Source organism: Rhinolophus hipposideros (genome assembly GCF_964194185.1).
Source record: "Rhinolophus hipposideros genome assembly, chromosome: 20".
NCBI lineage: Eukaryota > Metazoa > Chordata > Mammalia > Chiroptera > Rhinolophidae > Rhinolophus > Rhinolophus hipposideros.
This window is the reverse complement of record NC_138066.1, coordinates 47,048,267-47,071,161: the sequence shown is the minus strand read 5'-3', so window position 1 is coordinate 47,071,161 and position 22,895 is coordinate 47,048,267. Positions and strand designations below refer to the sequence as shown.

At 46.3% G+C, this 22,895-nt stretch overlaps 1 protein-coding gene across 8 annotated transcripts in view; it reads left to right on the top strand.

Annotated features, from left to right (window-relative positions):
• SLC39A11 (solute carrier family 39 member 11) overlaps positions 1–22,895 on the top strand; it is a 299,558-nt gene that overhangs the window by 19,264 nt on the left and 257,399 nt on the right. For all 8 annotated transcript variants that reach the window (XM_081029061.1, XM_081029063.1, XM_081029066.1 and 5 more), the window contains one exon: positions 20,510–20,668. In XM_081029061.1, the coding sequence (XP_080885187.1) occupies positions 20,510–20,668 (159 nt within the window). The remainder of the gene's footprint in view (positions 1–20,509; positions 20,669–22,895) is intronic.

Sequence of the window (22,895 nt, the reverse complement as noted above, 5' to 3'; positions counted from 1 at the left end):
TGGGCTGAGGGGGAATCTACCAGAAAAGGTGTGTGTGTGGGGGGGAGATAGCAGGAAGGGGATGTCTCTTAGGTTTACATCAGGCCTTTCTCATTTGAGTGGGTTTGTCCTTTGGAATCTATGTGTTGGGGTGGTCTCCATGGCAACCAGACACCTACAGCTAGTTGTTCTGACGGTGCTATTGCCTGCTGCTCTGCTTAGGATTAGAGAGTAACGGGGAGCTGAAAAACAGTGGCTTCAACTAGAAAGACTCCTCTCGGGTAGAAGAAATCCAGTGACTGTGGCTGGGAAAGTAGATCCAGGGGGTCACCACGGGTCTAGACTCCTTTTTTCTTGCTCACTGCTTTGCCCCAGAGGTGAGCCTTTGTCTTTCTGGCCCAAGGTGGTTGTGAGAGCTCAGGTCGTCACATCTGCCTTCTAGGCCGTGACATGGCAAGAGGGAGGGCGATCCCTTGAAGTCCTGCGTGAAAGCTCCACTTACGTCTTATTGGCCAGAACATATTCGTAGGACCTCCTCAGGCTGCAAGGAATGCTAGGATGCATGGTCTTCTAGCTGTGCTGTAACGTGCCCAGCTAAACCCTGGGATTCTGGTTCTGAAGGAGAGGGGAGAACGGAAACCGGACTAGGCAGCTAGCCCTGTTGGCCACACAGCAGAGAGATCTTGGAGCAGAGAGATCTTGGAGCCCTAATGCTGCTACCAATTTACTATCTCTGTGTACATTTTGTATATGCTATTTTTTAAGTGAGTTGTGTTGTTCATTTCTTTAACTATTAATAGTTTCTTTCAAAATGGAGACATAATACATGAACTTGGTAAGAATTTCAAGTAGTACTAAGGGTATACAATAAAAAATCAGTTCCTCCATCTCTTTGTATCAGCCAGGGCTTTGGGCGTCACGAATGATGGAAAAGCTAACTCAATCTGGCGTAAGGAAGACAGAACCTCTATTGGCCCATGCAATTAAAATGTCCAGGCATAGAACTGGCCTCAGATATGGTTACTCTCTGCCACCTGGCTTTCTCTATCTCCTGGCCCTGCTTTCCTCTGTGTGGACGTCCTCGGATAGTCTATTCCCATCCTCTCAGGCTCAAGTTCAGAGGAAGGAGAAGTCTTTCTTCCATGTCTCAGACTGTCTTAGAATTGAGTTCATGGGCAGGGAGGAGGGAGTAACTGGCCTGACTTGGGTTATATGCTGTCCCTGACCGCTAATCCTTGTCGCTACCGGGATGGAGTGTGTTAAAAGGCCGGGCCTGGGCCACCTGCCCTGTTGCATGCCCCCCCACCCCCAGTAGATAAAAAGCAGAGACTAATGATGACTAATAATGGAGGGAGAGGTGGTTCCTCTGAAGCAAAATGGAGATCTAGTTGCCAAAGTCGGTGTGATAGATGCAGCGTACAGCAAACGTCCCCACCGCCCTGTGTCAGTTTGAAAGCACCCCAGCTTAGTGGCTGATGTCAACAGGCTGTTATTTCTGATGATTCTCGGTTGGCTGGGATCAGTTGGCCAGTCCTTCTGGTCTTGCCTGGGGTCCCTCCTGAGGCTGTGGGCTTCTGGCAGCTCGACAAGGCTAAAGGGTGTACGAGGGCTTCCCTTACGGGCCTGGGGCCGAGCTCCGGCCTGTTGTCTGGGCCTCTGTCCACACGGTGACACGTGGGGCAGCAGCGTGTAGTACATGATGGGGGGAGGGTTCCAGGAAGGTGCAGGTGGAAACCGCAAGGTCTCCAGAGGCCTAGACTCTGGAGCTCACACAGAATCACTTCTGGCCATTCGTTTGCTAACTTCAACACCCAGGGAAGAAATTCGAAGACGCTAAACCTTTATGGGCCCAGATTAGTTATAGGTGTTCTGGTCTCCTGAGAGGAAAGGGTTTGTTTGGGCTGAGTTCTTCTCAGTGCAAGGGCCGTGTTGTTCTGGAAGCAAGAATTAGCTGTGGGGTGAGGTGGCATTCTGTGGCTAACAACGTAATCTTCCCCTTTTTGTCACACTACCTCTTGAGAGTGGGTGTGTCCAGACTGTGGAGTTGGAAGGGGACAAGGAGAAATACCACTTCTTACATTCCATGCTTGGTTTCGTTGGCCTGCACCTGTGTGACGCTGATTTTTTGTTTTTAAGGATAAAAAATTCTCTTTCACATTCAGGCATCGATCTTCTTCCCTCTTTGCAGGGGAGTCTGCCTCATTTGTTGAACTTACGGGTATAGAGAGCCTTTTGCTGAGGGCAGAGCGATGCAGAGAAAGCCCTGGTGTTTCTCAGGCGGCTGGGTGTGTGGGCAGAGCAGAGGGACGATGCCAAACTGGTTTCTGTTCGTTTCATTGGCCCCATGAGCGTGGTGAGAGGCCGTGGAGCCGTAATCCTGGGCCGAGAAGCCTGCTGGCTGCTTTTCCCAGGGCCTGAGAGGGCTGGATGCAGGACGGCGCTGGGGGTTTTCTTGGGCATCTCCGCTCTCCCTCCCTGATGCCTCCTGCCTCAGGAACTGGGCCCTCTGGTTGCCTTTGTGACATGGCCCCTTTCCCTGAGGGAGCGGCGCCCCTCTCCGGCAGACAGCTGAGGCAGGCCAGGAAGCAGAGCTCTGATCCTACACAGTAATAAAGAGAGTGTTTAGGCTCAGACAGGGGTCCAGCTCCCGGGGTTGTATTTCTGGTTGAGCTGCTTCCAATCCCTGTGATTAGTGGCAAGTCCTGTTACCTCCAGGCATCTCAGGGCTCCACCGAGACTGAAATCCTCTCCCCGCTACCTTGTGTGAATAGTGGGAGGAAGAAACCCAGTCCTGACTGTTTAATGGTCCTGACTGTTTAATGTTCTTCAGAGCACAGAATAAAATAACAGGGAGGCAAATGCTCTAAGAGCTTGCTTGGGGAAGCTGATCTTTGCTGTCAGGGTGCCCTGACTTTTAATACCACATTTGACTTTGGCTCGGGGCCAAAAGCCCTTTCCCCCCCACGACTGGCCAAACAGCCAAGCGGAATAGAGCCCTCAGGCCTGATGGAGATTCAGCTCCACCAGATTCGGACATTTGACAAGTGAGGGAAGGGAAGGGAAGGCATCGCACTTACCTGTGCACAGGTGTTTTTCCCCCCTTTATTTTCCTGTGGCATTTCTTTGGAAACCTCTCTCAGTTTCTAAAGCTCTGGTCTTCTTGTGAAGAAATCAACCACGACAGCCCTGGAGCTAAGTGAGTTAGTTCTGCAGGAGGGTAGAAAAAAATGTATATTTGTTAAACGCGTAAATGAAGGGAAAACGGATTAGTATCGTATTTAAGGCAGGAGGCAGGGGCCCAGAGTCATTGCCTGCGCCTCGGCTTTAAATAGATTACCGATTTGAATTTTCGTGGAGTGAGGGAGTGTCCATGAGCTGACTGCTGGGAACACTTGCATCTCATGGGCTCCTGAGCCCCAAATATTATGATGTGACATCGGCTTATGGCTCTATGTTTTTCAAAGCAGTCTCCCATCCACTACCTCATCTGGCCCTCCTAATAATCCTGTAGTTGGGGGTTTTATTGTTTGCAGGTAACAGATGAAGGTCTTGTTGCCTCCCAGGCTGGACTCCTTTGTCTGACCAGGCCATGGGATGTAGGGCAGTGGGGAAAGGAAGAGAGCCCCCAGTGGTCCTCCTGCACCCGCCTCCTACCCCGGTGTGCCAGGCACTGTTTTAGACGCTGGGGATAAAACAGTAAACAGCCCACAAAAATTCCTGCCCTCGTGGGACTGCCATTCTAGCAGAGAGAGTCACATGAGAAACTCTCCAGTAAAACATACAGCAGGTAAGTGTGATGGAGAACCATAACGGAAAGGAGGATACGAGAACACCCTGGCGGGGGTGGGAGTCTGACGATGAGTATTACAAACTTAAAAAAAGTAAATCAGTAAAGATGTTGAGGAAGTGTTTCTGACATGTGGGAGGCTTACAATACATGTTTTTGATGTAGTGAACAAATAAACATGCTCAGATGGATGGATGAATATGGATAGATGGATGGATATGGATGGATGGATAGATGGATGGATATGGATGGATGGATTTAGATGAATGGCTATGGATGGATGGATGGATATGGATGGATGGATATAGATGAATGGCTATGGATGGATCGCGATGGATGGATGGATGGATGGATGGATGGATGGATATGGGTGGATCTATATGGATAGATGGGTGTATAGGGATAGATGGATGGATATGGATGGATATGGATGGATGGATGGATGGATATGGATGGATATGGATGGATATGGATGGATATGGATGGATGGGTATGGATGGATATGGATGGATATGGATGGATGGGTATGGATGGATATGGATGGATATGGATGGATATGGATGGATGGGTATGGATGGATATGGATGGATATGGATGGATGGGTATGGATGGATATGGATGGATATGGATGGATGGGTATGGATGGATATGGATGGATATGGATGGATATGGATGGATGGGTATGGATGGATATGGATGGATATGGATGGATGGGTATGGATGGATATGGATGGATATGGATGGATGGGTATGGATGGATATGGATGGATATGGATGGATATGGATGGATGGGTATGGATGGATATGGATGGATATGGATGGATATGGATGGATATGGATGGATGGGTATGGATGGATATGGATGGATATGGATGGATGGGTATGGATGGATATGGATGGAGATGGATGGATATGGATGGATGGGTATGGATGGATATGGATGGATATGGATGGATATGGATGGATGGATATGGATGGATATGGATGGATATGGATGGATATGATGGGTGGATATGGATGGATGGATGGATATGGATGGATGGATATGGATGGATATGGATGGATATGGATGGATGGATATGGATGGATGGATGGATATGGATGGATGGATATGGATGGATATGGATGGATATGGATGGATGGATATGGATGGATGGATGGATATGGATGGATGGATATGGATGGATATGGATGGATCGCGATGGATGGATGGATGGATATGGATGGATGGATATGGATGGATATGGATGGATCGCAATGGATGGATGGATGGATATGGATGGATGAATGCATGGATGGATGGAAGGATGGATGGATCACACCCCTGTATAAATCTGGGTTCCCTTTAAGAGCATTAGTGTGCCTGAATATTTTCGTACTCCTTCGCCCCATTTTATGAATCAGTGTGGAGCACCCTAAGTGGGACCTCGTCTCATGTGGCCTCTGGAATGTGGAGCCCCTCCCTGCGAGAGAGAGCCAGCATCCAACTGGCTTGGAACAGGAATGCTCCTGGCGCTGTGTGGGTTGAGTTGGGAAGTAAATTGTTGCCAGCTGGTCAAGGGAGACTTTGCCTTATCATTTACTCCACCTTGGGCTTGTCATCATGGACCTAGTTTCTGAAGCCCTGGGGGTTTGCCTGCTCCATCCCTCTGGGAGCCTGTCATCAAGCATTTTCTCTTTAAGGGAATTGAGCACCTCATCTCCCCCATCATAATTCACCTTGACAAGCATCTGTAGCTCTCTGTGCTTATTCTACACAGCACTTCTCTGTAGATTCTGACTGCTTATTCGCTTATTCCTCCCCAAACTAGATGCGCCTAGAAGGCAGGGCGTGTGTTGTTCCCTGTTGATCATTGGTCCCTAGTACAGGGGCTAGAACATATAGTTGGTATTCAAAAGTATTTAAAATAAATGGTGAATGAGCGTGGTGTATGCATTAGAGGTTTTCTTTGTGGCTGGCTGCCTTTAGGCGCCCTGCCCTCCCTCCCCCTTGCCCCCGGTTCTCCAGATCTCCTGTGTGTGCTGATTTACATCCCTAGAACCTCAGAATGAAATCTCAAAAAATCGGCAGTGAGAAACCCTCCCCACAGAAAGAAATCGGTCTTTCTGATTCTCCCAATGAAGGAAGAAACTAATTGAATGTAAGCTCATTACATCTCTGAAGCGCTTTGAAAATTTCCCCACGATTTAATTATGATGAACTCAGGATGTAGTCATGCCAGGAAATGTCTCAAAACCATGAGCCGCATGGGGTAAACTAAGGACAGGGGGCACTGGATACCTGGGGGTGGGGGGGTTGTTAGTGGAGATGCGCTCTGCTCTTGTGATGAGCTCCAGAGTCACCTTGCTCGAGTTTGATCCTGGTTTCTCAACTTATTCGTTGTGTAAGCTTGGGCTCGTGACTTAGACTGTGTAAGCCTCAGTTTCCTCATCTGTAAAATGGAGATAATAGTATTGTCTCCTTTATAGGGTTGCTGTGTAGAGGAAATGAGTCTATATTTGAAACAATGAGCACAGTGACGAGCGCCTCTTAAATGCCTGATACGTCTTGATGATTATTTTCTCACGTCACGGGAAGTGGGTGGAGGACATGTGTGGAATTTGGGATTGATGTAAGTCAGTGAACTTGGGTATTATGGTTTGGGATCAGGTTCCTTCCAGTATGTGGCCCGCCTGCTGCTAAGTATCCCTCTTATTCATCCTTAGTTGATTATCTTTTCCCCACAGACTCCTCCAATCCTTTCTTTTCAGCAGCATGATCCTATATAGTTTATTTATATACAATTTTAAGAAATGGATCATGCTGTACATCATGTCTAAAAACATGTTCTTTCACTTAATATATCCCGAAGTTTTTCTTGTTGTTTTGGTGGATACGTGGTAGTCCATCCCACCAATGGACCATAATACTTGTTTTCACCTTTATTGACGTATAACTGAAGTACACTAAACTGTATATATAACTGTGGTATTTTTATTAATGACGTGTTGGGACGTTTAAGTTGGGCTCGACTTTTTGAATCATTGTTTCTTTTTATTAAGACGCACACATCTGGAAAGAATAAATGTTAATAAAAAGCTTATAAAGAAAAGAAACAGCAGTCCTGTGCTCCACCTCCCATGGTCCTGTCCCCTTTTCTAGAAGTAACCACTTTGTCTGTTTCTTGAGAAATTTCTCCCCACCTTGCTAATAAATTTGTTCTGCAATTTCTTGATTTGGAAACCAGTGTCCTTCAGCTCTGTTAAATGTTATTTTATGTTCCTTTAGTAGTTTCCCCCGCTGGTCCTCTGTTCTCTCTTTATTAGTCTTATTAGTTGGCTCTAGGACTTCCTGGACCAAGCCTCTCATTTTCCTCCCTTTTCTCTTGTTATTTTATAATCTCTTTACTACTTTGTTCAGCAGGTGGGGAATTTCCTTGCTCGAACTCCATAAGCAGAGCAAACGTTTCTTTTTTTGTTGTTGTTTTCCTAGTTTCAGTTTCTGAAAATTCTTTCTTCCAGTTGTTTTTCTCTCTCTAGCATCCTGTCCTCGTTCATGGGATTCTTCCCCCCACTCTGTCTCTCTCTAATGTTAATGATAGGTCTTTCCCTGTAGGAAGGTTCCCTCCGTGAATTCGCCGGGCTGAGTTCCTTCATCTTTCTTGTTTGATTATTTCCTCATGTAATTTTCTCTAATAATAATAATAATAATAATAAAAAAAACCAGACATATCATACGCATACGCGTATGTAGTATCTGGCATTTATAGAATCTGTGGGCCAGTTTTTGTGCTGAGCATTTTACACACATTGTGGTATTTAATCCATATAATGTCGCGGAGACAAACAGCACCTTGGGGACGTGTTACGGTCAAGAGCATGGACTTCAGCTCCCACGCTGGCTGGGATTGAATCTTGGCTCTGCTGCTTATGAACTTTATGACTTTGTTAACTACTGAACCTCTCTGTGCCTCAGTTTCCTATCTGTGAAGTAAGGATAAGAACAGTACCTGACTCTTAATGTTAGGAGGATGAGGAAAGGGCCTGCCTGGCACATGATCAGTCTTTATGGAAATGTTGTTATTAATTCCATTTTACTTTCGAGTGTCACTGTTATTTCTATTATTATTTCCATTTTTCATATAAAGGAATAGTAGCCCTGGAAAGATGATTCTCTTACCCAGGGTCTTTCAGCGGGGAGCTTGAGGTGGCGGAGCTTAAATACGAATCAGGTAGTCTAACTCCAGAGTTGTGCCTTCTCCACGTCATAAAGAGGGAGGGAGAGGGAAGAAAAAAAGATGGCAGATTGGCCCCAGAATTGCTGGTGGGGCTCCCACGGTTGCCAGATAAAATCAAGGATGGCCAATTAAGTTTGAATTTGAGATAAAGAACATTTTTTCAAGTATAAGCATGTCTCAAATAAAAATAATTACTAATCATTTATCTGAAATTCAAATTTAACTGGGAGCCCTGTATTTTTATTTGCTATATCAGGAAGACCCAGGTTGGGGGGCTTTTTTGTACTCCCGCTGGTCCCTTCTTGAGATTCTGTCCCATCACACCTGCTCAATTTCCTTTGAGCAGAGAGAGGACAAAGCCAGTAGTTTAAGTGCTTTATCACTTCTTTAGAGGGAGATCGGCAAAGCAGGGGTGGGGGTGGGGGGCTGAGGGGTGGGGAGGTGCACTTCTCCTACCTAGATGCTTGAGTTTTTTTCTCAGTGGAGCCAGATGGCTCACTCATCTCTCCCCCTTCAGATGTTAGTAGGGGCTGCTTCCTTAGCAGCCAGACCTGGGACAGATTGGAGGTGTGAGTGAGTGCTGGTGTTTGGGGTGGGGAGGGCTTGACCAGCTGGTGTAATTGCCTATCAATAGGCCGAAGTTGAGAGGGTGTTGATGGATTGGTGGCTGGGCGCCATGAAGAGGTTGCTTGGGGTGATATCATGTTCTCACTCTCTTGGTGACCAGCTGGTGAAAAGGTTCAATAAAGATGCCCTCCCCCCACCCCCGTTTTTTGGTCTCCGTGGAGTTAATGATTTTGGCAGGCTGAAGGATCTAGGCATCCCCCCTCTAGCTAGTCCGAGTCTGCCTTGAAAGGACTGAAGTAAGCAGTATACTGGCACCTCTCCATTGTTCAAAATAATGGGTCTTTGGAAGAGGAGTGGCAAACTCAAACAAAAAGTCCAGGTGCTATTTGAGTTTGGAGCACTGTGGTCTTCTTTTAGGTGCCAATGGGCGCTCCAGTCCACGTGGGTGTCACTCACACAGCAGTTGCTTAGTAAATATCTGTTGAGTAGAATTGCACATGGGAATGAGAACTTAGATGTGGAGCAGGACTGGGCTTGGTGGTAACTTGTCTTTCGCTCTTTTCCTCTCTTTTGCAGAGGAAGTCAGAACTGGGTTGTTGGTCAGTATATCTAAAGCTTCGATATGTCTTGGGTGATTGTCCTTTCTTTCAGGAACTTAGTGCAGTCTGGGGCTTCACCAGCAAAGCCCGGTGCTCACTGAGAATGGCTTCTGAGAGGTCCTTTGGGGTATCATTTCTGTGCTTGTCTAATATTGCTGGTCCTTAGTGTTTCAGAGTGGCCTGCCTCTCAGCTCCTATCCCGGGCCGTGTTAGGTACTAGGCAGTTGTGTTGGATGACCTAAGCCTGTCCCCACAGAGACCATTTTAGGGTGGGCCCTAGAACTTGGATTCCCAATATACCGTCCATGGTGCAAACGTGGCTCCTCAGAACGTGGGGCTGCCTTCCTAAGGCTTTTAAAAAAATGAACATCATTTTTAAAAAGCTTTTGTTTAAGTGTGTTTTTCTAGGACCCATCAGCTCCAAGTCACATAGTTGTTTCGTCTAATTGAGGAGGGCACAGTTCACGTTGGCCCATGTGGGGATCGAACTGGCAACCTTGTTGTTAAGAGCACGGCGCTCTAACCAACTGAACTAACCAGTTGCTCCCCGCCCCCCCCAAAATGAATATCATTTACATTTATGCCCAGATCTTACAGTGTTAGCCTGATGAGTTTTGACAATTGTATACACCTGTATAACCACCATCCAGAATGAGACAGAGGATAGTCTGTCGCCCCGAAAGAGCTCCTGTTACCTAAGTCAATAGGTAACCACTTTATGACTTTTGTCACTGTAGATTAGATCTGCATATTGTTGTGCCCAAGTGGAATCGCGCGCACGCGCGTGCGTGTGTGTGTGTACAGCCTTCTTTCCCTCAGTGTAAGGATTTTGAGATTCGTCTAGGTTGTTGTGATGGCCGTAGTTTTTCCTTACTGCTAAAGAGTATTTTTTATTTTATAAATACACTACAATGCCGTTGATGGATGTTTGGGTTGTTTCCAGGTGTGGGCTATGAATAACGCGACTGTACATTGTTGTATAAGTCTTGTGTGGATGTATGTTTTTGTTTCTCTTGGAACAGTTGTCTAGGGGAGAAATTACTGGGTCATAGGGTACCATTTTTTTTTTTTTAAAGCACGAGTGCTCTTTCCTGGTTTGGAGAGTACACAGAGGTGTCGGCCAAGCCCCTGCCCTTCATTTGGACTGGGTAGGTGTGTAGCCAACGAGAGTCAGACCATTCAGGCAGATCTGCGTTAATTAATAACTGTAATTAAAGCTGAATGTAAATGAGTGTCATTTTGATTACACTCATTTAGGTTTAATGCTGTAAAATTATAGGAAGCTGGTGTATTATGAGGACTTTTTGATAAAAGGAAATCAGTACAGATAAAGTTCCCATATAAATGTGATTCATGCTTGAGTCATGACTAACAGCTGACAGGCGAAAGTGGAAAGCTGACTTAATGTGCAATTCATGTGGTCACCCCTCCTGGGTTTCTGGGGGGTGATTTGATGTGGAACCGACATGGGCGGCCTCATCCTGGAGGGGTGTATGCAAACTTCTTCCTCCTTCCCAGTCCCTCTGCCTCCATTCTGATCAGACCTTCACCGCCTGCCATCTAGAGTATGGCAGTAGCCCAGAACCAGTCTCTTGGTTTGCTGTCTAGGAGAACTTGTTTAGTAGGTTATGGAGGGTACCTGGCTTCCGTAGTTTGAAAATTCCGCATTATTCTAGTGTACAACCAGCGTTGGAAACAACCCACCCATTGTCTCAAGTCCTAGCCATTCTTCCCGCCTTCTGAATTATACCCCACTCCCTCGTGGGGCCCCAACACACACCCTCTTTATAAGCCAGGCTGATCACCCTCCAGCCCCCACATCGTAAGCTTTGGAGTGCTTACCTCCTAGGTCACTCACACACTCTTCCCAGCTAGAAGCTCCTACTCGCTTTTTCCTTCCCAAACCCTGTCTAACTTTTAAGAGCTCTTCACCATGTTTTCTTTGATGTTCTACTTTTTTTTTTTTTAACGTTGCCGTCTCTTTTCTTGGAGGGACCACAAGCTTTCTTCCTGTGTCATTTCAGATGCCTTCTCTATTTATCATTTCAGCTGTCTTCTGTTGTCTCTCTTATTATGGTATGTAGCCAGCTCCTCAAAGGCAGGAACTCAGGTCAGCTTTTGCCATCTTGCTCTCTCTTAGCCCCCTAGGATCTCGCGTGATGTAGGTCATGTCATGGTCACTACTTAGGTACTTATTAATTGACAATTACAAATTAATTTCATATCTGATTTGGAGACAGAGGTAGAGGCATTACTTGGCTCCTGTACTTGCAAAGTAATTATTGGCTTGATATGGATTGCAGGTTTGTGCCTCCTCCTTAATTACACGGTGACCTTGAAGTTAGAGTCCATGTTGATTTGCTTCAACAAACACTTAGGGGGGACCCACTGTGTATCAGGCCTTGAGTTGGGTGCTGTTATTTTGAACTCTGTGTTCCTGTCATCTGTAGAGTTCCGTGCACTTTCTTTTTAGAGGCATTATTCAATGGATGCTGATATTCAATGCATTGTAAATGATCTATGTGCAGTACTTTCCTCTCCCCTTTTTATTAAGAGGGAAATTTAGTGTTGTGGCTTGGATTTTCTTCCACTCTTTAAGCTGTCATTACTATCATAAAAGAAATGCTTAACTGCCCCATCATGCCAGAATGTTCTGATGTATTCCTCAAGGAACTTTTCACAGATTCATTTATATTTCCAGAGCTGAAATTGTCCCCAAATGAGCACTTAAGCAGAAATGAAAAGGTTTGCCTGCTGTAGGCTATGGATTTAGTTGATTGTTTTTGATTATTCTGTGCTGGTACCTCTGACACCAGAGGGAAATTAGTAGCATTATAAAGTGTGGCTCCCTGAAGCAATTGCATAATACTTTGAGAAAAAGGAGCATATGAGTTTTGCTAGGTTTTAGAAGTCACAGAAGGGAAATGGGGGGTTTTACTCTCAGAGCTTGCAAATGTCTGCTGATTTTCCATGTTTACATGGTTCCTTCAGTCCCTTTCAGTCTTCTGGTGTCAAGGCTGTGATTTAGATGCCTTCAACAGAAACACACAGTCCACGGGGGTGTCTCATTGTCATGCAGAAACATTTCTGAAAATTGAGTTTTTGTACGTAGGAGCTTCCCCCCATTGGATTTTCACTGTGAAATCAGGGTCTTCTATTATTAAACCATTCAAAAATTTTATTATAAATGTACAATATTTGCTTCTGTGTATTACTTTTGCACTTTTTATATATTTTATATAAAATATATATTACTTTTGCACTTTTTATATATTTTCAAATTATCTTACCGGTTTATTTTAAAATTTCCCCTAAAGATATGCATGTATAATTTAAAAAGTCAGGGCTTATAACAAAAGCCCTCCAGGGATTATAACAAAAACCAGCAGTCTGCTGACCTTTTCCACCGCTGATTCCCACTTCTCAGAGATAAACGTGCACAGACATTATAGCTGTTTCTTCAGCTTTTTGTCTCCACGTGTCCCTGCTTTGTGCTTACTCTGCCACTTCTTGACTTTTTCAGCTTTAAACATAGCTAAGGATTTCCTAGTGTGGAAGGTGAGGATTTGGCTCTCGTATCCCTACCTGCATCCTACGCTATGGCTACATTATATATTTTAGGTTAGTTCAATAGTCACAGCTTAAGAATGGAATATTATTCAGCCATAAAAGGGAATGAAGGTCTGACACCCCCTATGATGTGGATTGGCCTCGAAAGCGTCACGCTAAGTGAATTAATCCAGACACAAAGGGACAAATGTGTGATTTCACTTTATATGAAATATCAAGAGCAGGCAAATTCATAGAGACAAAGTAGATTATAGAGGTTACGGGGTGGGGGCTGGGGAGAGAGGAGAATGGAGACTTACTGCTTAATGGTTACAGAGCTTCTGTTTGGCGTGGTGGAAAAGGTTTGGAAATAAATAGTGGTGGTGGTTGTTCAACCTTGTGAATGTAATTAATGCCACCGAATTGTAGACTTTAAAATTGCAAATTTTACATTAGATATATTTTGCCACAATAAACAGACAAGTTAATGAATAAATAAAAAAAAGTCCAGCTTACATTATTAAGACTGTAAATATTATTTATTTCCTTTCTTGTGCAATTTTTGTGTTTTCCAGAGTTATAAAGATCTCAGTTTCTTCGTCTACTTTTTAGGGTACCAATCATTAATTGGCCAACAGTCTCCCACCCAGAAGTGCAAATCTCTCCTCCAGGCATTCAACCCTTTTAGGGCTCTCTAATGCACTCTTCCCGGGAGCCCTCCGGCCCCCTGTTTCCCATCTGGGCTCTTGCTCTCCGGGTCTGTTGAACTGTCACTCCCCACATCCTCTTTCACCACCTTCCTGGGGATTCTCTTTATTTCTCTCCCCTGTCCTCGACTTGTTTTACTTCCTCATATCAGTGAAAAACGCATCCTCGAGTATCTGCCTGAGAAAGGGCACTTGGGAGGTAAAGTCTTCAGCCAAAGCAGGGCCTGCCATGGAGACTCCTGTGCAAGGAATTTAGGGAAAAGAAGGGGCCGGGAATAGGGGATGGATGGGGCTGCGGAAGGAAGAAACTGAGCTGAGATGTGGGAGCGTGCCGGGCGCCTCAGTACATAGACTTCCACGTTTTCCCCATTTTTGGTGTGGTATCCTCCCTCCTGGCGGGGACATTGTAGTGGGGGCGCTCCTGAGTGTCTAGTGGGATAGTTACTTGGCCACACGTGGTACAGGAAGAATCAGGGACCTGATAGGTTCTTATCCAAGCTTTCTACCAATCCTCCTTATTGGCCCATCTGTGCTCCCATTCCCAGTGGTTCCAGGGCCCTCCACCCCCGGGCTGTCCTGGGGTTCTGTGGCATGAAGTGCCTTCTTCTGCGTCTCTTCCGCTGGGCTCAGGCGTCAGCCTCCTTGGGGCATCTGCCAGTCGTTACCTGTCTTCCTTTCTAGCTTCCGAAACGCTATGGCTGTCATCTCCTCTCTGTCTCCCTTTGTCTCTGTGGTTGAGATCCTTCTAATCCTGTTCCTTTCACTCTAGTGGGAATTTGGGGGTGAGCAGCTTGTGTTCAGTGGCCACGTTTACTAGAAATGGCCTAGGATTTACCCATTAGCTCAGGAAACATTGCTCTTTGTAAACTTAGTCAACATTGGAAATGTTGGGGACGCAAAAGGAAACAGCAACCTTGTCTTTGCTCTGTAACTCTTAGGATTTCTTAAAAGACTGTGGGTCAGGGTAGGGGTGAAGATGGGGAGTAACGTGATTTGGGGACGGTGCAGTCAGCCGTGGATGCTGTTAGCTTGCTTTGGGGCTTGGGAACGACACCCAGTCTTTTTGGCTGTCAGATTTTCCATCTGTTAAATGAAGCATTTGGTCTAGCCGGCCTCCCAAAGTCCCTTTCACTCTACAAGTGTGCGATTCTGTCAGCGGACTCTATTCAGTGGATTCTCCACAAAGCTCTGAAAATTTTATGTCAACTTCTTTCCATACCCAAGAAAAACTCCATTATTTTAAACAATTCCTCATCAGTGTTTGTCAAAGGAGTGAAGGCATTTGAGTATGAGCCATTATAGTACTTAATTTGGAACGCACCAAATGCCACTGAATCCCACAACTTAAAATGGTTACTGTTCTGTGAATTTTACCTCAATTACAGAAAAAAAAAGAAGAAGCTGAGTTGGGCCTAACTATCCCTTAGAACTCTGGCTGTGTGCTGAACCCTCCAAACCCCCTGCACTTCCATCTGCAAAATTGCCAAAATGTCAAAACCCATCTCTCGTGCCCTTTCTTCCAAGCAGCCCAAACCCTGTGCCTCAGTCCACTTGTATAATGGATGGAAAAATGCGGGACTTAGATTTAGGTCCGAGTTTGAATCTTGACTCTGCCACATACTCGTTAGAGAACCCTAGGCGAATAACCTCAGCTCTCTGCAGCTCAGCTGGGAAATAGCTGAACATGGGGGCGGTGATACTACATAACAAGGTTGCCCTGTGGATTACTTGGGGCAAGGCGTGTACCACACCAACCTGCTTCCCAGCAGGAAATACGTGTTGCGTCAGTGTGTGTGGCATTCTTCCCTGTCTCTGAGCCTGCCGTCACTCAGGACGCCCTCACTCATCCTCCAACCTCTCTCCTAGGGTGGCCCTTTGCCATCACACTGGATTCATTCTTTGGGTCCCTGTTTCCTTCGGGGCTGGGATTAGGGCTGAGCTCTGAGCATCTGTGTACCCCAGTACCACCCACCTGGGTAGCCCAGGACAGGGCAGCTGTTCGGTATCAGTGGCCTAAATGGGTTCTCTGTTGTCCTTGCTGATGGGAGGAGCCATGGGGGTGGAGAAATCAGAAGAAGGCGTAATCAGAAAGTGATTCAACATTCATTTTTTAGTCTGTTACCTGGGTTTTAAAGTGGTTTTACCTTCCAGTGTTGTGCTGCCACCCCCTCTATTTAGTCTAAATAGTTTCATCACCTCCAAAGGAGACCCCATACCCACTGAGCAATTACTCCACATACCTGCTCCCACCATCCCCTGTCAATCACTAATCTGCTTTCTGTCTATGGCTCTATCTATTCTGGATATTTCATTTTTGTGTCTGGCCTCTTAGCATGATTTTGAGTTCTTGGTGTAGCGTGTATCAGTGTTTCATTCCTTTTCATGGCTGACATGTAGTCCATCGAATGAAATATTTTGTTTATCTGTTCATGGACATTTGGGCTGCTTCCATCTTTTGTTGATTATGAACCAGGTCAAGATCAATTTTTAAAATTAACTCAGGTTATTCACTCATTCACTCTCCCATCTGTCAAGATGGGAGTTGAAGTCATGATAGTGGCCAAGAGGCCACGGGCATTGTATGGAGAATGAGAAGAGAGCCAAGGCCTGGGAAAAAGTGAAGAGCACACACAGCTTCTCAAACATCAGCTTGCCCGAGAATCCCTTCCTTCAACATTCAGATTGCTGAGCCCTGCAGTAGACCTGCCAGACTAACCAAAGGCTAAAGTTAGACAGTCAGTCCATTGTTGGGTTTATTTCCTCCTTAGCTCTTTTGCATGAGTTGTTACTGTTATTGAAACGTTCACTCCCTTGAGCTTCTTCAATTATTTAGCAAACATTTGGGCTGCTTTGGTCTTAGCAGTAGCTAGCTTGGAGGTTGGGCTCCACCCAAGCTATCCCATGGCTCGTTCGATTGGTTGGGATTTTCATTTTTTGGGGAGGGAAATAGAGACAAAAAGGACGTTGGGATTACTGAGAGGCTCCTGCCGTGTGTGATGAAAGCCGATTATACATTCCTTGTATTGACAAAGGTGGGGAAGCGGGGGGTACTGGTGGTCAGCTCCTCATGCTTACATGCGATGTCTTCAGGGCTGGTGCTGTTGGCCCAGCTTTTGCCCTTGGAAGCAGGGTCGCAGGTGTAGAAAGGCTCCGGTATTCTACCATCTGGGTCATAAAGGCACTGGCTGGCAAAGAGTTGCCTGTGGAGCCCGTTCCCTGAAGCCTTGAGCCCAAGGCTCACCTCTTCTTCCTCCGTCACCTAGCCCTGCTTCCTAGGGGTAATTGAGGGTGAATCAGATACACTCCTTCCTGCTTCTCTGTCGATAGTTAATATGTCACCACACCCAGATTTAAAAGTGCCCAACATTTAAAGGAGCTTCGTTCGCTAGTGCTGAGAGCTTCAGGCAAGCCACCTTTGTTGGGGGACTATTAAAAAAAATAAGGCTTATCCTACAACCCAGCAGTTTCACTCCTTGGTATTTCCCCAACGAACTGAAGAGTTACGTCCACACAAAAACCTGTGCACGGATGTTCACAGCAGCTGTATTCGTAATGGCCAAAACCGGGAAGCAACCAGGATGTCCTTCAGTAGGTGAATGGATTAGTGAACTGGGGTCCATCCAGACAACGGAATATTATTCAGTGTTAAAAAGAAATGAGCTATCAAGTCACAAAAAGACATGGAAGAACCTTAAATGCATCTTACTGAGTGAAAGAAGCCAATATGAAAGGGCTCCACAGTATGTGATTCCATCGAACATTCTGGAAGAGGCAAAACTATGGAGACAGCAAAAAGAGCAGTGTTTGCCTTTTTGGGGGAGTGCTGAATAGGTGGAGCACAGAGGATTTTTAGGGCAGTGAAACCATTCTTTGTGATACTACAGTAGTGGGTACATACCCTTCTTTATTTGTCCACACCTATAGAATACAGGACACCAAGAGAGGTCGCTAGGATAAACTGTGGCCTTTGTATGATAACGGTGTATGAATGTAGGTCCATCAGTTGTGACAAACGTACCACTGCAGTGCAGGATCCAGGTAGTGGGGGGAGGGGCTGTGCAGGTGTAGGCCAGGTAGTAGGTGAGGAGGATTCTCTGTCCTTTCTGCTCGATTTTGCTGTGAACCTAAAACTGCTCGAAAACATAAAATAAGGTAAAGTGTACCTGTATTTGCTGTATTCGTTTCCTGTTGCTGCTGCTATAACACACTACCACAAAGGTAGTGGCTTAAAACCACACCAATGTCTTGTTTTGCAGTACGGGAGGCCGCCAGTCCCAAATGGTTTTAACTGGGGTAACATCCAGGTAGCAGCAGGGCTGTGTTCCTTCTGGAGGCTCTAGGGGAGACTGTTTTGGCCGCCTGCCTTCCTTGGCTCATGACCTTTTCTCCGTCTTCAGGCTAAGAACGTAGCATCTTCCAGTCTCTTTCTTTTTTTCTGCTTTTCACATCTTTCAGATTCTGACGCATCTCCCTCTCTCGTAAGTACCCTTGTGATTACGTTGGCCGTACTCAGGCCATCCAGGGTAATCTCCCCATCTCAAGAAAATTAACTTAATCAGAGCTGCAGAGTCCCTTTTGCCACGTAAGGTGACGTATTCGCAGCTTTTGGGGTGTAGGGTGTGGTCATCTTGGAGAGGGGAAGTCATTTTTTTAATTTTTATTTTTTTGGGGGACGTCATTATTTTGTCTACCACGTGTATCCTTTAAGTAACTTTCCTCTGGGCCCTGTTGTCATTTCAGACAGGTAACCCAGTTCCATTTCACGTTCCATGTCCTTTGGCGATTTTCCAGTTTATGTGAAAGGCAGGGAGGCTGTCGAGGGAAAGAAATGAAGGAAATCCAGTTGGGTCCTGGGCTTGACTGGAAGGATAATGTGATTGTCAGGGAGGGGCCCCCCTTGAAATACCTGGGGTGCTTTTCCATTTGAAGCATCCCAGATCCCGCCAAACCCTCCCTTGAGGGGCACATCTCTTCTGCACCACCTTACATCACTTGTCCATGAGGACATGGTGTGTTTCTTACATGTAGGGGCAGAAAAAAGTCAGGCACTCCGCGATGCGAGGGGTGGAAAGGCTTTGGCAGAAGAGGTTGGACTTTGTGTTGAAAAGGGGGCGGGGAGCCGAGGCTGAGTAAGTACCGCAGGGGACACTGACAGAGATGGGATGTGGGGAGGGATTGGAGGATGAGATGAGTGGCCTGACCTGGGTCATGTGATTTTAGAGCTGTGGATGGTGGGACGGTATGCGAGGCCCTGAAACATGCGAGGAGAGAGATTCCTGGACAGCTCTGTGCTTCTGTGCGAAATCCTGCTCTGGGGGTGTTTTCCATGAATGGCAGCTAGCAAGGGCTGTTGAATTCTAAAGCTAATGAGACAACAGTCTGGGAAAGGGATGAATTAAGCCACGGCCTGGAGGAGGAGCCCACAGCTTCCTTTGATGGTCTCATGGAGCTGAACTGATGAGACATTTTCATTCTTTTGGGGCATTTCTAAGGCATTTGTAGTTTTCTATGAGTGGCACTAAGACTTTTGCTGGGAGGACCTGGCTCAGAGCAACTGGCTGTGTGTAGATGACGGTTGGCGGAAGGGAAATCACTTTCTGCATGGATTTGTCCTTTATTGTTACTTTTGTCATCCTTGGTTCTGTCACTTTGAATGTTATTTCGGAGATGGATGATGCAGACGTATTTTTTAAGACAAGGCATAATTAAGTCATTTTTAGAAACTCATTCAGCATTTTATATGGCAGTGACGGTTGTCATATGGTTACGATGGGTAGTGGGTGTACTCAGCCAAGATGTCACTGTATCGTACAAGAATAAATGACTGCGGGTGAGGGTTTAATTTGGTAAACACTGGAGAATCTTTTATTGACTTGACCTCACTGAGATTTGGGTCCAGCTTCATTTTTCACTTTCGCTTGTATTTTTCCCCTCATAAGGTAACTATGGTCTTGCTTACTCAGTTCCCTGGATCTGTCACTTATTGGCTGTGTGACCTAGAGCAAATTATCTTATTACTTTGAGATTCAATTTCTTTATCTACAAATAGCAGTAGAAAACAGTATCTGCCTCCCAGGCTTGTCACGATGATAAAAAGAAGAGATCAGAAGTGAAGCTGCTCTCTGGAAATAGTGGGTGATCAATAAATATTAGTTCCCTTCTTCCTTTTTAGAGATAAGACAATTGACGAGACCAAGCTGACATTGACTCCCTGGTTGCCTCAAATATTTCAAAGGCTGTCAGAGAGGAAAAACATATTTGGTGCTCCTGAGAGCAGACTTAGAGCTAATAGGTAAAAACGGAAGGGAGAGAGATTTCAACTCAACATAAGGAAAGCCTTTGTGATAATTAGAGATGTGATAATTAGAGCAGTCGTGCTCATGAAGGAGTGAGCAGTGGGTCCTGGAAGTACAGTAGTACCTTGGTTTTCGAACGTTTCAGAATTCGTACAGTCTGCCAGAACGGATTATGTTCAAAAACGGAGGTACCACTGTATTCAGTTTGAACAGGATTTCTCAACAGTGTTACTGACGTTTGGGGCCACGTAATTCTTTGTTGTCAGGGGCTGTGCATTGTAGGATGTTTACCAGCATCTCTGGCCTCTCGTCACTAGATGCCCCTAGTCTGACAGCCAAAAATGTCTTCAAATGTCCCGTGGAGGGCAAAATTGCCGCTGGTTGAGAACCATTGAAATAGAGGCTGGATGACAGCAAACCAGACTCGATCCTCCCAAAGTCAACTCCATTCTACCCCAAACTGAGTTTTTACAATGAACATTGGTTCCAGGACTTCCAACGGTGGCTTTTTGGTTTGGGATAGTACTGTTTTCCCCCGAAAATAAGACCGGGTCTTATATTAAGGTTTGCTCTAAAAGACGCATTAGGGTTTATGTTCAGGGGATGTCATCCTGAAAAATCACTCTAGGGCTTCTTTCCCGGTGAGGTCTTATTTTCGGGAAAACACGGTACCTACCCTTGAGAATTAAAGGCCTAATACGTGGGAAACTGTTGGGCTCAGTGTGGGCCCTCGAGAGCAACTGAAGTCCCCCCTTGGAAGGCCTTCTGTGGTTGCTTTAATGGTTTGTTTCTCATTGGGGTTTTGCAGGTTATGTTAGCGGCTTCTTATTGGTCTCTCCTGGCCCCAGCGGTTGAGATGGCCACGTCCTCGGGGGGCTTCGGTGCCTTTGCCTTCTTCCCCGTGGCTGTTGGATTTACCCTCGGAGCTGCGTTTGTCTACATGGCCGACCTCCTGATGCCTCGCCTGGTGAGTACCACTCTTCAGACGTGATGTGCGCTGGTAAGTGGCCAGTGATACCGGAATAGATATTTCAAGCCATTTAGGGCTTTTATGTAGAGGAATTGAATTTGACTTTTTTCCTGAAAGAAAATAAGCTCTTGGTCATGTGACTAATCCTCCTTTTAGTTACGTTTTGCTAGGTTCAGATTTTAAATGTCAGGCTTCATTATAAATACAGAGTGCAGCTGACGTTGGTACCATGTGGCCCTGTGTATATGAGCGGATGTAGAAGCTGGGAGATGTGAGCGTCTGACTGTGGTCCTGACCCCTAAAAGCTTATGACGTCACCAGGGAGATGACAGCTCATCCAACTATAGCATAAGACCAGTGACAAAGCATCACACCGACAAAGGCTCATTAATAGGAGAATGAGATAGGAAACCTGGGCAGCAGGGCTCTGGGCGGAGCTCACAGCTGCCATTAACTGGTTGCATGTCCCTCAGCTCCAGTTTCCTTTCCTGTGACTTGAGGGTGACTCCCTATCAGGGCTGCAAAGTCAAAATATCTGAAAAGGTACTGGACCAGGGCCGGGGGGTTGGGTTTGGGGAGTGAATGTGTACTCGCTCACGGAGAAGTGTGATGAGAAGCACCGCTTGAAGTCCGGCTGTGATCCCAGAGAGAGGCAAGGCCAGGCCGTGAGCTTGGAACCGATGACCATTGGCTAAAACCGGGTTCCCTGCACATGTGACCGTTGAGATATCAGATCGATGTCAGTAAGCACCCAGCATAGGCACATGTCGCCTACCCCGCTCTGTCCCGACAAGTCCTACAGGTGGGCAGAAGCCCCCTGTGAGACGTCAGCCGGTGCTTGAATTCTCTGCCCCCCAGAAAGGGAGGAGGCACAGATGGTGGAGAACGGGGTCCAAGGCCGTTTCTTCTGTTGGATCCAGGTGAGCGAGGATCAGGTCAGGCTCACTCTGAGGGACACGTACTCCAGGAGGGGGCTGACGTTCTCTTCCGTGCCTACCTGCCTTCTTTCGTGCCCTAAATTCCCACATGGAGAAAGAGAAGGGAGAGTTCCTGGGAACTTGACTCTGGGGTCAGTGAGAAACGGATTACTCGTGTCACGGGAGGACCAGCCTCTGGACCAGACAGCTGGGTGTGATGGTTGGACGGAGAGCCATGATACGGTTTTGGAGGAAAAACCATGTGACATTTTGTTTCATCAGAAGCTCGAGTGGCACTATCGCTTTCTGCCCCCTGGGCCCTGGGCTGCCTTGCTGTCGAATACACCTGTGTGGTAATAGCTTTGAGAGGTGGGCCGTCATATTCTGCTCTCAGATCCACCCTGTTAATGTGTGAACTTGCTGTCGGGAGGTATTTTACTCCTCCTGGCAGGAAGATCTCGTGGCCAGTGGCCTTGAATCCCAAACGGTAGGCAGGGGCTGGCTCAGCAGCGTTGCACAGGCCCTACTGGGTCTCATTCTGCCTTCCCACCTGGGTCCCACTGGACTTGTGTCGTGCAGAGGGCTCTTTGCAATCATGATGGGTCACCACTCACTGGTCCTGGGGCAGGAAGGAGGTCAGGTATGTGTGATCAGCTGTCAGAGCGCAGGGGTTTTCTCTGAGCAGTGTAAATAGTCCTTGGCCAGTTTGTACTGTGCAGCAGTTTTAGTGCTTTTGCTTCATGTTTATTCTCATGTATGCTTTGTATATGAAGAAGATCCCAAGGGAAAGTCTTGGATAGACTCTACAGAAAATTAGTGATGGTTTGGGAGTGGTGGCTGAACCACTAGGGAGAGAATGAAAGGAGTCCAAAAAGAGGATAATAACCATTCACGCCCAGAGCCTCGCTAATTGGCCGAAAGGTCAGCCTGACAGTGAACATCTGTTCTAGGACTTTTGAAAAGAAATTAATTCTTGCTGTTGATATAAGACGGGGAATTTGTCGTGGAAGGTCTTATAAATAGATAAGAATTGTTTCTAATTGCTGCACTCACTGAATACGAATGTTGCCGTTTAAGAGTGGTTCTTGCAAGCAGTCCACCCACCCATCTCTCTGAGACAGAATAAAGGTTTCCCTTCAGAGCAGCAGCCTGAATCTGTGGAAGGTGCTTGGTGGAGTGAGAGGTAGTGGGTCTTGACACTGAGCCCACGTGGCTGTCCAGCATTGATTGAGCGCCCATGGAGTGCAGTCTTCGGTGGGGCGGGGGTGGTCTAGAATTTGGTTTCAGAATGCTCACTGTTCTGGGAA